The 16,630-nt window shown below is 42.2% G+C and overlaps 1 protein-coding gene across 1 annotated transcript in view; it reads right to left on the bottom strand.

Annotated features, from left to right (window-relative positions):
- GAD2 (glutamate decarboxylase 2) overlaps nucleotides 1-16,630 on the bottom strand; it is an 86,656-nt gene that overhangs the window by 11,397 nt on the left and 58,629 nt on the right. The window contains exons 12-13 of the mRNA XM_050804512.1: nucleotides 10,909-10,987; nucleotides 5,608-5,757 (exon numbers count right to left, since the gene is read on the bottom strand). Coding sequence (XP_050660469.1) covers nucleotides 5,608-5,757; nucleotides 10,909-10,987 — 229 coding nt within the window. The remainder of the gene's footprint in view (nucleotides 1-5,607; nucleotides 5,758-10,908; nucleotides 10,988-16,630) is intronic.

Below are 16,630 nucleotides of genomic sequence, written 5' to 3'. Positions count from 1 at the left end.
GGTTTGGAATGACTTGACAGTTTGGGTTCACTTGGGATGGACTGTAAGTAGAAGGGAGGGAAGCTGATTGCTATTCTCCAACCTGGATCCTTTGGACCATCTGGAGTTGGGTTTAAACTTTTGCATATCTGATCTTGGATATGGCATGACCAGTCTGACTCTGACCCTGTCCTGCTGAATGGCATTGGCTAATCTCTCTGATCAGATGGGAATGATGATGCCTCTCTGATTTCCCATGAAGAAGAGTTTGCCCTGCAACAGCAATGGGATTACTAAAGACCAGAGTGTGAGACCTCTGGTTCCCCTGGTCTGGGACCTTGCTATGGGGATGATGGGGGTCGTGTGATTGCCCCATTAGTTGGGGGCTAAAGACATACATGGGGAGTGACACGGAAAACTCTAGTGTGCCCTGGGTGCCTCCCGTTCATATTGAATATTTATGGGATTAAGATCCACATTTTATTTTCAAGGTTTTAGAGGCTTTTGAGAGATTCTTCAAAATTCTTTCATTCATTAAATACTTTCATCCATTAAATCACATGCCACGCAGCTCTTACTGTGAGAATGACAAAAGCACATGTCAAACTTTATCAGGGATCACGTCCCCTTAGCCTGAACCCCTGTGCAGGATGCTGAAGGCTCGGACAGGCACTCCTAAATGAAAGGCTGGACCCCAGTGTCAAGATTCCGCTGGGGGAGTTTCTGGAGAAAGACGGTTTTATTTAGCTCCTCCTGACTCACACGTTAGAACTAGTTGAGATTGACCTGGCTGCAACACATGCTCCATGAGTGCACAGGTTTATGTTTCTTTTGTTCACTGTTAAATCCTCCACATTCTGAGCAGTGCTGAGCGCATATTAGGTGCTCAATGTATATTTGTTGAATGAATAAGTGAATAACTTTGAAGCCTTTTACAAAGTATGTTCTGAGGAATGATCTATATCAGAACCGGATTATTTGTGTTAAAAATGTAGATTCTTAAGCCCCACCTCAGACTCCCAAACCAGAATTTTAGGAAGATGAACAATGTTTATGTGATCTTCTTCAGCAATCTCACCATCCAAGTATTCAGCTGCTGCCTCCATGTGGTCTTGGGGAGTGGGTCATGATCATTCTCTGCTTCCTGAAACGCTTTTATAAACATTCTCAGGCCCCAGAGACAGTGCTTTTGAAATAACTACTGAATCCCTTGCTGTTATCTCAATTTTTGCTGCTCCCACCCTAGTTCAGGCTCTGTTACTTCTCACCTGGAACGTAGCTCCCAAGTTGCCCTTCACAGTCAATTAGACTCTCCCTTACTCTCATAATACGCACTGAACTCCTGCTCAACCACTCCTTGGAATGGCCTTCTCACAGCACTGCTGGGTGAAATCCTACTTTTTCTACCTATCCTGTTCAAGTCCCATCTCAAAGGCCATCTCTTTGCAAATCATCTCGATTCTTAAACTAGGAATGAGCTCTCCATCCTTTAAATTCCCCAGATGTGTCTGGATTTCTTTTGTGATCAGTCCTAATCTGTCTTTTATGATGGATTTCTGTGCATTTGTCTTATCCTGTCTGGAAAATGAGAGCCTCTTTATTCCATTCAGTATCAGACACGATAATAGATGCTGAATATCTACTTGTTAAAATAAATTTCATTTTAGACAGAAAGTAAACATTCTGTCATTTTCGGCAAAGGATGCCAGATGTCCATTTCCCTTTAATAAGTTTTTTCCTGGTGTTTTTTTTCCTCCAGCCATTTGCCAGTCCCTCTTTTTCCACATTTTTAATTAGCAAAGCTAATCATAAAAAACCCAAGGAAAACTGCTGATTTGTATGACTATATACAAACACAGAGATTTGCTATGAAACCTTGGTTGTTATAAATGAAGCCATTCCTGTAGGCCTAAAAAGGGAAAGTAGGAGAATTGCTTGAACCCGGGAGATGGAGGCTGCAGTGAGCTGAGATTGCACCACTGCATTCCAGCCTGGGCAACAGAGCGAGACTCCATCTCAAAAAAAAAAAAAAAAAAAAAGTGTTGGGGAGATGTAATTTTAAGTTTATTTACTTACTTTTGTTGGCTACTGAGTTTTAGCCACTGTAGGAATCTGTCAACATTGGGAAGTAATCATTAGGTCCTAGGATTATTTAATAAAATGCAGACAAAATGAAAGGCCGACTCCGTAAGAAGAGAGTCGAGAGTAGGCACTGGGCCTCTGCTGATGATAAACATCCATATCTTAACCAGCTAGTATGCCTCTTAGCATCCTAAATCAGGGGTCTTATTTTTTGCATAAATTTGTTCTAATCAAGTTAATTTGGACTTAATATGATGGCTGTCATCAGTGCATTTAGCTCCATTAGTCATTAGCAGATTAGTTCAAATAATAATAATTTATACTTAGGCTATTTTTCATGGGGTTTTTCTTAGGAGAAAATGTGGAAAACACTGAATTCTCCAGGCAGGTCTGATCACAGAGGGCTTACTGAATTAATGCTATGTTCTTCCTCCTCCTCCTCCTTACTCTTATCCAGATTGTTTCCTCATTCCTGTGGGGAGGCAAGATTCAACATCATAGCCAACTCTTTCATGGCTCTTGTTGCGGGAAAAGGATGACTTCTTCCTTGGCCGGCATGGCTAGAGGGAGAGCTTTGATGTGAGAGTACAATTATCCTCACCTTTTATCTAGATTGTAGAACTAAGCTTATTACTTTAATAATGATTATCATTTCATTTTTCAAAAAAAAATACAAAGGTTTAGATTGAAAACAAAGTGTAAGTTTTTGCCACTTAGATGTCTAGATATTTGAGGTATTTCCACAAAGAAGTAAAAGAATAAGTAATGCAGTGGCTGTGATTTCCTCTTTTTATCCCCTTCCCCAGTGACTTCATGGGGCCCTTCCCTTTATTTCCGGCTTCATCTGGTCCTGCTGTTCGATTCACACTTGATACCCTCCATGTTATTTCTCTAAGAACCTGGGCTGCCCCTGCTGGAGAGGAGGCTTCAGATGGAAAGGGAGCAGCAGAATCTGATGAACCGTGACAGAAACATTTTTGTGTAAATATTGCTGATGATCATTATCTTAATAAAAACACCACAGGGGAAAAAAGACACAAAGAATGATCCTTGAAGTAAGAGGGAACATGGCACAATATTCAGAAATCAAGGTTTTCTCACCTTGCTACCTGATATTTACATTAATCATTTTGTAATCCCCACCAATCAATGAAATGAAAGACCTGCTCATTTTAAAGCAGCTTGGAGGTACATCAATACTTTACATTCTTGATTGCTTTGGGTTTTTCTTCCAAATGAAAGTGTCATTGCTAGCAGAATGAGTCTCCCATTGGGTGGTGGGGACCAGGGACCTGTCGTTGTTGGGCTGTCAATTTTCAAAAGAGGAAGGGGGCCCATCACTCCACCATTACCGGGCAACACTGTGGAGCTTCACTTCATGTAAAGCTCCTGATATTCAGCTTCTTGTAGCTGCCTGATATTTAGCAACATGTAAAAAACGTTCTGCTGGAGTAAACACCATTAAGCAGGCTTCCCTGAAGGACGTACTGTCCAGCCATCCCTGGAAACCACCCAAGAGTTACTTCTTCATTAAGCAAGACCATCTTTCTGTTTAAACTGCACCTTTTTGCCAGAATGGACTTAAAGGAGATTCCATAAAATACTTGTGGATTGCATTGCTTCACTCAAAAACTCCCTCTTTTTCTTGTTAAGAACCCCATCATCTAAGCTGCTTAAAGTAATTTAGGTTACTTTAACAAAATTATAAACAAAAGCACAAGGAATTCATTGCCGTGGACAAGGTTCCTACCTTTTTACACAGACTTGCAGAAGATCCCATTCACTGGTCTTACCCTGGTACACTTCACTCCTGCTGACCAAGTTATTGGCATTTTCTTATGGGACTGAGCATGTTACTTCTTTAAGTAGGCTATTTACACACCTGAGAGCCAAATGTATATCCTCTCCACCAAACATAAAGGACCTCATGGTATCCCAGCTTTCCCTTGTGAACACCATTAGAATAAAAATGGAGTCACGAATGTTAAGAAAACCCTGATAGACAGAGCCAGAGGAAACCATGAAGAGAGGGTTCTCATGCCTTGTATACCGGATAACAAAAACTGTCACAGAAGACTGCAAAAATTATAACCTTGCTCAAAGGTCACCACAACCTTACACACACAAAAAAATACTTCTGCAAAGACATCTGCCTAGCAATTGCCTATCCAGCCTCGGACTGCATCACCCTTGTTATTGATCTTTGTAACCAAGGATATTTATCTCAAAACAATTATGTACTCTTCCACATTTCTTCCTTTAAAAACTTTTGTCTTCCTTTACCTCCTTTGAATTTGCATACAGTTTACTATGGCGTATGTATTCCCATTGTAATGCTTTATTTCCAAATCAACATCTTTTCCTTTAGAGAGACTCTGTTATTAAGGTTGACATCTTTAATTGCTTCCTTTCTCACTCTCTTATGTCAGGTTTCCTCGAATCCTCTTTTTGCATTTGAGCTTCTACAGTATATACAGCTAGCTCTGTCTATTTATCTCCTGCAGGAGATAAATGAAGCTGGCTGGGCAGGCACTAATTTGTGGCCTTTAAGTTAAGAATCTGGTCAAAATTAAAAATAAAATCTTTGACCTATCCAGCCTGCTTACATTTAAACATAAACGTAGGCTCCTGGAAGGCTACAATTAGGTCCAAGCAAGTCCTGCACACTGTTAGTTAGTGAGCTTTCCTTGCTGAAAAAAGGAGGGATCACCTACAGTTAAATTCAGAGAGAAACACAGAACCTACATAAAAGGAGGTGAGTAGGTATTTTGGGAGATGAGGGGGAAAAAAGCTTTGTAACTAGAAGTTATCCCTTGAAATGTCAAAAAATAAGCTATCATGGTGGGCTTTTTACTTTTTCTTTTTTGTTCTCCAAACCTATGCTTTCAGAGCGCATTCACCTACCCAGGTGATCAATCACTGGGTAAAAACCACGTTAGCAGACAAAAACCAACAACAATAACAATAAACACCTGTTAAAATTCAAGCTGTTCTGCTATATAAAGCAAAATGGATTTGTTTTCTAGATGAGTGAGCATTTGAATCAATTTGGCTAGAAAAGAAACAAACAATGGTTTTGATTATATTTTTCCTCATGTTGAATGAAGGTATTTAGATGTTAAGTTTAAAGAAAGCAAGGTCGGGCGCGGTGGCTCACGCCTGTAATCCCAGCACTCTGGGAGGCCGAGGCAGGCGGATCATGACGTCAGGAGATCAAGACCATCCTGGCTAACACGGTGAAACCCCATCTCTACTAAAAAATACGAAAAAAATATTAGCCAGGCATGGTGGCGGGCGCCTGTAGTCCCAGCTACTAGGGAGGCTGAGGCAGGAGAATGATGTGAACTCGGGAGGTGGAGCTCACAGTGAACCGAGATCGCACCACTGCACTCCAGCCTGGGTGACAGAGTGAGAGACTCCTCTCAAAAAAAAAAAAAGAGAAAGCAAATCTTGGGTAAGGAATTTCAATTTGGAAATCACTTTTTTGATATTTCATAATAGCGGTGAACAGATTAGTTGTCATTTAGCTGGTCCATACACACTCACCTTTGCCCTCCACATCAGCCATAGTTTGAAAACATCAACGTGGCGTCCACACTGTAAGGCCTTATCTCCAGTGTCATAGGACAGGTCATAATGTTTATCTTGCTGAAAGAGGTAGGAGGCATGCATTTGGTTGCAATTCTGCATCAATCCCTACAAGAGAGAAGAGAAAATTTAGGAAATTCTACTGACAACTCATTAGATTTATATTGGTAAAAATTAATAAGAAAAAAATAAAAGTAAGAGACATTGCATATCTTAGAGAAAGAAAACAAAACGAAAAAAAGAATTCTGGACAGGAGTGTCTAGGTTGTTGTAATGGTCAACTCTGTGGGACAATGGCTCAGGGTCAAATGTCATGGAGGTTAGCAAGGACACGTTTACACTTTTACTCTCCCTTTTAAGAGAAGGCATTTGTAAAAATCAACTGATAAATAAAAATCATAATCAGAGCACACATTTATATTTAAATGTTCTCTTTCTTTGGGAGAACATCCTACTATTCTGGTTTCGTTGTGATTAAAATATTTTGGAAACTCTTTGGTTTTGTGAAATATTATTGGTGTGGTTCTTCTAGTATTTCCATCCATATCTAGTTCAAGTACTTTATCATTTAGCTGTTAGGGAGTTTGAGCTGCCTTTGGAAATCATGACTTTTAAGACAGCTCATTGCTATCATGTTTATATGCTGAAATCTACAAAAAAAAAAAAAAAAAAAAAAGCCACACACACACATTGCAATTTTGAGATGAATTTAAATAACCAATCTTTCAAATGTCATGTTCCTCTCTCAAGAACGGTCAGAGCTTCAGTGCTGCGTTCGCATGCTCAATTCCTTGAGATAGTTAAGTGGAAAGTCTCATCGTCAATGGCCATTCATTTGTCCTAGCACTGTAACCTTACTATGGAAATGGGCGGCAAAGTGATTGAATTATTCCATAGAATAGTGACTGAATCATGTTTTCCGACTAAAATAGTATCGCCAGTCTCTTCACTAAAAACCCTGTGTTTCAATTTGTCACGAACCACTGGATGCCTCTGACTATTTTGTTCTCTTCTAATTGTGATTTCACAAAAGCTTTGGCATTTGGTTTTGTTTCTTTTGTGATTCATGACAAAAGAAGACAAGACTAAAGTGTGATCACTTAGTTGAAGTTAGAAGTGAGAACACTTCTGAAAACTGTCCACACTAAAACACAATGCAATGCAATTACAGTTTTAATTTGGTTTTGAAAGACGGAGTGTTGAAATGGTAGACGACAGAACTGGACTCTACCTTGTAGTTTAGGCTTCACATATATTGGAATCCATTCATTATTTTTCAGAATAAGAAAAATTAAATACGATGCATTTGTATTAGATCAGTAGAAATATACTGAACTCGAAAAAGAAAATTCACTTGAAGACCAATAACGTGAAAATTTGCAACACTCGCTTTTATTTGGTTTCATGGTCACAGAAACTTTGTACCATTATTCCTCTGGCCATGCACGCTCACACACTGGCGCCATCAATACTAAGGAAGACCACTTCAGAGAGTGTGGAATGCTGAAAGGATCAGACCTACTCCTACTGTGATAGAAAAAAATAACTCAAAAACACGTGAGCCCTAAAAAAGCTGGACGGCCGGGCATGGTGGCTCACGCCTGTAATCCCAACACTTTGGGAGGCAGAGGCAGGCGGATCACGGGATCAGGAAATCAAGACCATCCTGGCTAACACAGTGAAACCCTGTCTCTATTAAAAATACAAAAGATTAGCTGGGCCTGGTGGTGGGCACCTGTAGCTCCAGCTACTTGGGAGGCTGAAGCAGGAGAATGGCGCGAACCCGGGAGGTGGAGGTTGCGGTGAGCTGGGATCACGTCACTGCACTTCAGCCTGGGCGGCAGAAAGAGACCACGTCTCAAAAAAAAAAAAAAAAAAAAAAAAAAAAGCTGGACAGCCACAGTCTCATTATTGTACAACATGACAAGCAAAAGTGATGCTATTTTTCCTACAGAAGGCCTTAGTGAGATGATGTCCTGGTTCTGAGCCATGAGCCATGAAAAGGTTATAGACCATCATGTCCCAAACTGATGTGTTTTAAAACACATTAATAGTTGCTGTACATAAAGAGATTCCCATGCTCAAATAAATGTAGGAAACTCTATATCATCTAGTCTTTCTTTTTAGATATTGCAATACATATCAGCCTATTAAGGGCCCCAATAAGCCCTGAAATAATGTAAGTTGTTTTAAACTCTAAACCAATATATCCCAGCCTTTTTAAAACTGAGAACTCTCTTATTGGGGAACCCTTATTACCATCTTATGGAACAGCACTGTTCCTTGGATGCCAATAAAAGAAATGCTGTCAGAGCATCATAAACTCTTGGATTTGTGAGGGAATTTAGAGCTCATTTATTCCTACTCAATAAAGGAATCATTTCTACACTCTTCCTAATAAGTGGCTGTCCAATCTCTCTATTTAATCACCTCCCCTTATTAATTTATTCCTACTGTTGGACAGTTTAATTTTTAGAAGTGTTCCTTTTATTGAACCCAAAACAGACCTAAAATCGCAGGATGTACTGATTTTGCCATCAAATCTCTACCACCCGGTGTTTACTAAACCAGCTCCCCAAAGCCTCAACGAAAACCCCAGTCTCTTCCATTTGAGAGTCCTCTAAATGGTGAAGGCTGCCATCCTCCTCTCGGCCCTTTTCTTTTCTTTTCCTCCCTAGGCTAAACATCCTTAGTTGTTTCAATCATCCCTCTTACACGTTTACCAATTGGTCCCCACTGTTTGGGATCTAGCTTGATGGAACCCCATGGACAATTTGGTACAGAGCAAAGCAGAGCACTGCGGGTATGGTTTAACTAGAGAAGAGTGGGAGACCACCACCTTCTCATGCTGAAACTCCACTTCCTGTATCTCATTAATGTCTTTTGTGTGGCATTTTTCTCTTGACTCGTTGTTGACCCTGTAGAGCTACCATCCTTTGCCTTTTTCACAAGTCCAACAATTTAGCTGTAGAAACAAGCCTTCCTTGTCCAATCAAAATATAACCACAGTATACACGGACCTAAGAGCAGAGCCTTACAATGATCTCCAATAACAATGTCCCTTTTTGGATGTGGCTCACTGGTCCAGTCTGTAAAAATCATCTTGTATTCTGATTCCATCCCTACACACATTTACTCTACCTCCCAGTCTCCTCCCATCTGAAACATTAATTAGCTTCTATGTTTTAATCAAACAGTCTGTGAATATTCTGAATGGTACAGGTTAGGTACCAAGCCATAGGCTCTATCCTGGGTAACATCAAATTGCCAGTCCGTACGTCCTTCCGATGCAGTCATCTAATCAGTTCCAAATCTTTCTATTTTCCTCCAGCTCACATTTCCCTTTTGGTCTGTAAGGACATGATGGGAGCCACTGTCAAAACATCTGGCTGAAATCTAAATAACAAAAATTTATTTTCTCCTTTGAGGTAATTATAGCTGAGGCTTGCATGAGCTAGGGCAGATGATAATACATTGGACCGTATTTTTAACTGATGAAAACCCAGTCCAAAAGGATATTTTCCAATGCATTCATCTCATTTTGAGGGGAAGTTTCTGTCTTCAATCTTGTGTCCATATTTTTATTACTGATGAAGACACAGAAGGCGTGCTGTGTAAATTTGCATTTGACAACATGAGGTATTAAGAACGAACCACAGAAGTGGTAACACTCTTTGACCCAGCAATCCCACTTTGAGTCTACTTTGAGAAAATAATCAGGAATGTGATCAAAGGTATATGTTTAAGGATTCCATCAAGTCACTCTGTTGTGGTTAATATTTTAACCATAGAGATATGGTTCACTGAATTATGTGATAGAATAATATGAGGCCATTACAAATTAGGTTTTGGAAGATCATGCTCATAATATAATGCAAAGTATAAAGAAGAATCAACATGTATATATGAAGTATATGAGGTAGATGACAGCAATTTTATTATAAATATATATTTTAAATATATTTATTTCTAGAAAAAATTGTGGGAGAAAATATTAAAAATGGTAATAATGGTTATCCCTAAGTTATAAAAATTTGAGGTGACTCTAAATTTATTTATATTTTCTGTTCTGCCTCAACTTTCTGACATAGTGTGTTAACTGTATAATTAGAAAAAAAGCAAAGTATTTTTAAGTAAATGAAGATAGATATTTGGCTGGGCACGGTGGCTCATGCCTGTGATCCAGCACTCTGAAAGGCTGAGGTGGATGGATCACTTGAGGCCAGGAGATCTTGACCAACCTGGCCAACACGGCGAAACCCTCTCTCTAGTAAAATCACAAAAATTAGCCAGGTGTGGTGGTGGGCACCTGTAGTCCCAGCTATTTGGGAGACTGGGCATGACAATCACTTGAACCCAGGAGGCAGAGATTACAGTGAGCCAAGATCATACCATCCTTCACTCCAGCCTGGGTGACAGAATGAGACTCTGTCTCAAAAAAAAAAAAAAAAAAAAAAAAGTAAATGAAGATCAACATTTAAAAATTCTTTTAATCTGGGGTTGCTTTATTAAGGCTAAGAAAATAAAATTTAATGGGGATCATCTGAAGCTCCTTATTTGGGTTTCATCAACAAAATAAATGCAGGAGTGAGGAACTATGAGTCCGGCCTGGCGTCATGGAAGGGAGATGCAGTGGCCTTGACCAACAGTGCTCACCTACTGAGAACGGCCCTAGGCCTGGTCAACAGAACCATCTTGAATGAAAGTGCTCGTTGATGCTGCTTCTCTTTTCTGGTTAATAAGGATGCAGCTTCCTTACACTCTGAACATGGCTTTAAATATTGAATAGATAGACTGTAATCATGAGAGACAGAACACACACACATACACATACATGTTATGGACCTGGATCCTAACACTAACCTGAATCCTATATCATGTATATTTCTTATATAGGAAAAATGATCTCTCAGATTCCAGAAAAAAAAAAAAACCTGGAAATTTAATTTTTTGAGAGAGTGACATAGAGGGTCTCTGGATTGGGGGAATGGAGGAACAGTTGAGGAAAGGGGTATCATACTGAAAACATGGAGATTAGGTCAAAGCTTATGTTCTGAAAGTTGAGGTCCTCTTACCCTTTCTTCCCTGTTAGGCACCAGACGTTCACCCTGCAGACAGGAATCTAGAAAGGGCTCTCTGGGGAATGTGAGTAGCCCCATAGAGAAGACTCGATGATCCTGACATTTCCAGAGAAAGTTAACCGCATAAAGACAGTCAAACCCACGCACGAACTGGGACACAGCGTCAGGAGAGACATACCTCTTCTCTAACCAGGAGAGCAGAACACTGCAAAGGGACTCCCATCATCTTGTGTGGATTCCACGTCACAGAGTTGGCCCTAAAATAAACAAATCACGTAAGCGGGTGGCACTCCACCCTGACAGGCTCAGGGCATGTGCAACCGAGCTTCAGTTTCTTGGTACTGTTTCTCAGAATCCAGATCGACACTAAATATATGTATTTATTTTAATTTACAAAGTTAAACAGATTGAGGGGGTACAAGTGTAGATTTCCTATATGCCTATAGGGCGTAGTGGTGAAGTCTGGACTTTTGGTGTACCCAGCACCCAAATAGTGACCACTGTACCCAAGAGATAATTTTTCAACCCTCTCCCCCATCCTATGCTCCCACGACACTGTATTTAGTAAACACCAAGTAGACTCTTAAAGATGTGTGAAAGGAAAATATCTCGGACCCCCAAAATCACTAAGCTAAAGGGAAAAGTCAGGGTGGGAACTGCTTATGGCAAACCTGTCCTCCCATTCTATTCAGTCACCCCTCTGCTCACTGAGATAAATGCATATCTGATTGCTTCCTTTGGAAAGGCAAATCAGAAACTCAGAAGAATGCAACCATTTGTCTCTTATCTACCCATGACCTGGAAGGCCCCTCCACACTTTGAGTTGTCCCGACTTTCCAGATCACACCAGTGTTCATCTTACATATGTTGATCAATGTCTTATATCTCTCTACAATGCATAGAACCAAACTGTGCTCTGACCACCTGGTGCACATGTTGTCAGGACCACCTGAGGCTGTGTCACAGGTGTGAGTCCTCAACCCTGGCCAAATAAACTTTCAAAATTAACCGAGACCTATCTCAGTTTTTCGGAGTTCACACTGCAACTTTTCTTTGTCCACAGAAATAGCAGGTGAGGGTGTGGGTCTCCATGTGGCGTGCCCCAGCTCCAGTGGCGGCATGCACCCTGCCTCCACAGTGGTCTCAGGGCACAGCTTAGAGTCATTGGGATCATCCAGTCCAGAGTCTCTCCTTTGGCCAGTGATGGCCAGAGCACCTGGCCAGAGAGGGCGGCTGCCTCCTGTACCTCTGTGGTCCTTGCTATCGCGGTGGCCTGGAACTCAAAGACAGGGCTCATTTCACTGCTTAACTCGATTTTTCCTTTCTAATCAATTGATGCCTAATTTCTCAAATGCGTCCTTTCGTAGTAGCTTCTGGCGAGGCCCGTGCTTCCATCTGTTTCCTAATCCAGAGTTATTTTCTTTCCAGACTGCAGATGAGATGTGCTGTGGCTCCCACAGCAGGGGAGAGTTCCGTCTTTTTTTTGCCTCACACCTTGGGGAAATTTGATGCTCTCTCATCAGCAACAGTGGCTCACACAGCAGAGATTCCCTGCTCAGGAATTTACATGATTTCAAAAGTCTGGGCTGTAGTCCTGGTTCAGATTCCTTTAATAATAATTCTCATTATTTTAATCTGGATTCAGCAATTGTGTTGTAACTGACTCGATCTCCATTTCATCCTTCACTTGGCACCAGAATTATTTTCGATCTCTGCTTATGGCCCTCTCCTTCTCTGAAATCACTGACAGTTTTCTTTCTCCTCCAGCCCAAATTCCAAACTGCAAGGTATGGCTCCCGCAGCCCTTGGGGCAAGCCCTAGCTACGCCTTAGGTCTTGTGTCCTTTTGCTTTTCTTTATCCATTTCATCATGCCAGATTATCTTTTGTTCTCAGAGCATTCTATTATCATACTGCTGGGTCTCATTACGCTATTTCCTCTTCCTGGAACACCATCTCCCTTTGCTTCACTTTGTTGAATCTTGGTTTTTTAAGGCCCCAGATTCTTTCAGTATGATCTCTGTGGCCTTGTTTAACTTCTGCGACTTCTCTCCCGCACGTCCACTGTGCTCCTCTTTTGATTCTGGGAAAAGCAACTGCTCCCACTGTGAATGCCATGGCTCACTTCATACATTTACTGGGTAAGGTGAGCCTCTGTGCTTGTCTCCGGAGAGACGGAGGGGTCCTGGCAGTGGAGTTTCATGAGTGGCATAAAGGAGGAAGGCAAGTATTACAGTAGAATAACTCGTGGCAGTTGCCTCCAGACAGCCATGGATTGCAGCCCCATCTGGCCATACGACGGACGTGGGCTCACCCAGTTCCCACCTCTCTGGGTGTGACAGCCTTGGGAAAAAATGAGAAGCTGGGAAAGACCCCATTCATTCATTTGATGAAGGGCATGTGTCAGTCAGTCAGAGCGCTCACTGGCCTGGGGATCTTATCTGAGCCAACGAATAGTCTAGCTCAGCTTCTGGTCTTTCTCTGGCTCTGACACTGGTTGTCAGATACATTTATGACTGGGATTGAGGAACTAGAAGCAAAGGCAGTTCATGGTCAGATAACTACCCCTGGAGAGAAGACTAAATGACTTAATGAATAATAATAGCATTGAGGTACTGAAAGTTCCCTCCAAGAAAATATCTCCTTGCTCTGTAGAATGACCCTGGAGTCAGGACCCTAGGCTATAAAGCAGACATAATAGTTAAGGGGGAAGCTCTCAGGAGCCAGATAGTACGCGTTTTCATTCAGGTTTCATCACTTCCTAGCTGTGTGACTTTGAGCAAGTTACTTAACCTCTCTGTGCCTAGCTTTCCTCATCTAGAAAAGGAGAATAGTAATAAATATTTAGGTAAAGTGCTTAGAACTGTGCTTAACAGGCAGTGAGCATTAAATAAGGTTGGCTTTTGCTATGGATTTCATCTCTGTCATTTGTGAACTTGGTGACACCGTGCACGTATGTACACACAGCCATTCTATACATTCCATCATGTTCTACGGCTAGATGTCTAACTCTGATAAACTCAGCTTTGTCAATAAGAATGCCCGATGGGAGAGAAAACCAGCCGCCTTCCATGTCTGACTGTGGTGTTTATCTCTGTGCGGGGGCCTATTTGTCTTTTCAGAAGAGAAGCTGCCAAGGCTCACAACTACCTGTCACTGAATTCCCTGTCCCACCTCTCTCTCAGAGGCATAAAGATGGCAAAAAGCCCTACAGATGGATTCGATGACATGGCCTTGATTTGAGAAATGTTGGCAATTTGTTAAAAGCAAAAAACAAAAAACCAAAAAAACAGCCTCAGGTTCATTTTAAAACGCTTTGCTGTGGGATTCGGTCATGTGGCTTCTGCAGTTTGTGTAAGTTGGAGAGAACGGAATCCCGCAGGGCTGTTGTAAGACATCTCCCTGTGCTCTTATTTGTGCCTCAAATCCATAGGCCCCACTCGCCACTGCTCAACCTTCTAGATTGATTCTTTCTCCTCTATATTCTGTGTTCCTGGCACCACTTTCCTTCCAGGCCTCCAGCCTCCAAACCTCACTGTCGTCCTTGGTTTCACTCTTCTTCCCCCTGTCTTGATATTGCCCCTTAGATTCTCTCTCCCCGTCTCCTAGGTCCATCCACTTACTTCCTTCTCTGCTACTACAGCTTAAGTCACACTCAGCTTCTCTCCTGTCCTGCACCTGGACGTTCCTAAGAGCTTAACAGCTTCCAGTCTGTCCCTGGCTCCCATCTCCTCTCTAATGCGGAGTTAACGCCAGAACACAGGTGAGATCACATTGTACCTCTGCTCAAAGCCTGCCAGGGCTCCTGCAGCAAAGGTTTTCGATGGGTTTTGTCCCCCCAAGGAATCTAATAATCTCCACGCATCATGGCAGCCACACAGCAGTGACTCCCAGCTCAGGGATCTATGTTTCGTGGAAAGAAGCCCCGTGGATTCTGACCTGGCTCTGTGGGAAGGCCCTGGGGGCTGGCCAAGACTTCTGTACTTTCCACCCATGACCTGGCCACTGCTGTGAAACCATGTCATCCTCCAGCCAAACTTGTTTGAACTTTCTCCAAGACATTGTGCACTTTCACACTTCCGTGTCTCTTCAGCCTGAATGCCCTTTTCCATTTCTGCCCGATGAAGTACCCTGTATGCCGTGATGCTCAGCTCCGATGCTGCTCTGCTCGGCGAAACCTCTCTGTAATCACAGAAGGAACCATTCCTTTCTCTGTGCTCTCCAATCAGCTCCCATGTCTGTCTCTCCAGTCTTTGCTTCCTTGCTTTGAATTTTAATCCACTGTTCACTGACAATCTTCCCCACTAGATTCTAAACTCCTTGAAGATAGGCTTTATACCATACCCGTCTCTGCACCCACGCAGTGCCATGCGCTGTGACTTGCATTTGACAGAGGTTCAGCAATGATCGAATTAAATCCTGAACACCTGACTCTCAGGGCAGGTGTGAGGGTAACTGGTGATGCGGCAGAAACTGCACCAGCACCTTCAGCTGGGACTGAAAGCCTTGAGAGTGCAACATATCAGCGGATGATTACGGTAAGCAGCAGCCTGTGGGCAGGAGGGACTAAAGATGAGTCAGTATGATGCAGAGGCCAGTGTGGTGGCTCACGCCTGTGATACCAGCATTTTGGGAGGCTGAGTCGAGTAGATCACTTGGGGTCAGGAGTTCAAGATCAGCCTGGCCAACATGGTGAAACCCCATCTCTACTAAAACTACAAACAAGCAAACAAACAAACAAACAAACAAATTGGCCAGGCATGGCAGTGCATACCTGTAACCCCAGCTACTCAGGAAGTTGAGGCAGGAGAATTGCTTGAACCCAGGAGGCAGAGGTTGCAGTGAGGCAAGATTGCACCGCCACACTCCAGCCTGGGTGACAGAGTGAGACTCCACCTCAAAAATAAATAAATAAAAATAAAAAGAAATAAAAATACAATACACAGAGTCATGCTCTGGAGTCTCAGGGCTTGTGGTGTGCCCTCTCAGCAGCACCATCTCTAGACATTTTGACAGTGCTAGCAAGGAAAAGAGCTGTTTTCTGAGAATTTGGTTGGTTCTCAAAGGGGATGCCAGACAGGGCTCCAGATGTTTGTGCCATTTTATTTATTTATTTATTTTATTGTTTTAATTTTTTTAGAGATGGGGTCTCACTCTGTTGCCCAGGCTGGAGTGCAGTGGTGCCATCATAGCTCACTGTAGCCTTGAATTCCTGGGCTCCAGTGATCCTCCTGCCTCACGCAGTCTCCTGACTAGCTAGGACCACAGCCATGCATGCCACCATGCCTGGCTAATTAAAAAAAAAATCATTTTGTAGAGATGGAGTCTCACTCTGTTACCCAGATGGGTCTTGAACTCTTGGCCTCAATGATCCTTCCACCTCCACCTCCCAAAGTCCTGGGATTACAAGCAAGAGCCACTGTGCCCGGTCCCCTTGTGCCATTTTGTGTGAGAATGGCATTCAGATCCCCTGTGACTACGAAGGAGCCTCTGGATTTGGGGACAAGAATTGACCATGGATTTCCTCTACTTTTAGAGTGAGTTCTAATCTTTGGTTTGCGGAACTTGAAAAAAATGTCATTCCCTAAGTGAGACACATTTCTTTCCTAAACTTGCGGCCATACACATTAAGTGGTTTCCACTGGTCTTCCAACTGTATTCACTTAGAAAGTATGCCTTTTGCTAATAAGTCAGTGAGAGAGGGGTATCCTCGGGTAAATGGGTAGCTAAGGGGATTCTGCTTAGAGTGGAACACCAGTAGCCCCCTCATTTTTGGGACTTCATATATGGTTATTCCATTTGAAAAGTTTAGTTATAGTACAGTTTCAAGAATTGTGGCAGTAAGAGGGAACTCTGTGTTCCCTGATGAACGTTCTAAGCTTTGCTCTCAAATAATAGTCTT

This window comes from Macaca thibetana, chromosome 9, assembly GCF_024542745.1.
Source record: "Macaca thibetana thibetana isolate TM-01 chromosome 9, ASM2454274v1, whole genome shotgun sequence".
NCBI classification, from domain to species: domain Eukaryota; kingdom Metazoa; phylum Chordata; class Mammalia; order Primates; family Cercopithecidae; genus Macaca; species Macaca thibetana.
The sequence above is the reverse complement of the archived record's forward strand: the minus strand, read 5'-3'. Positions and strand labels throughout refer to the sequence as shown.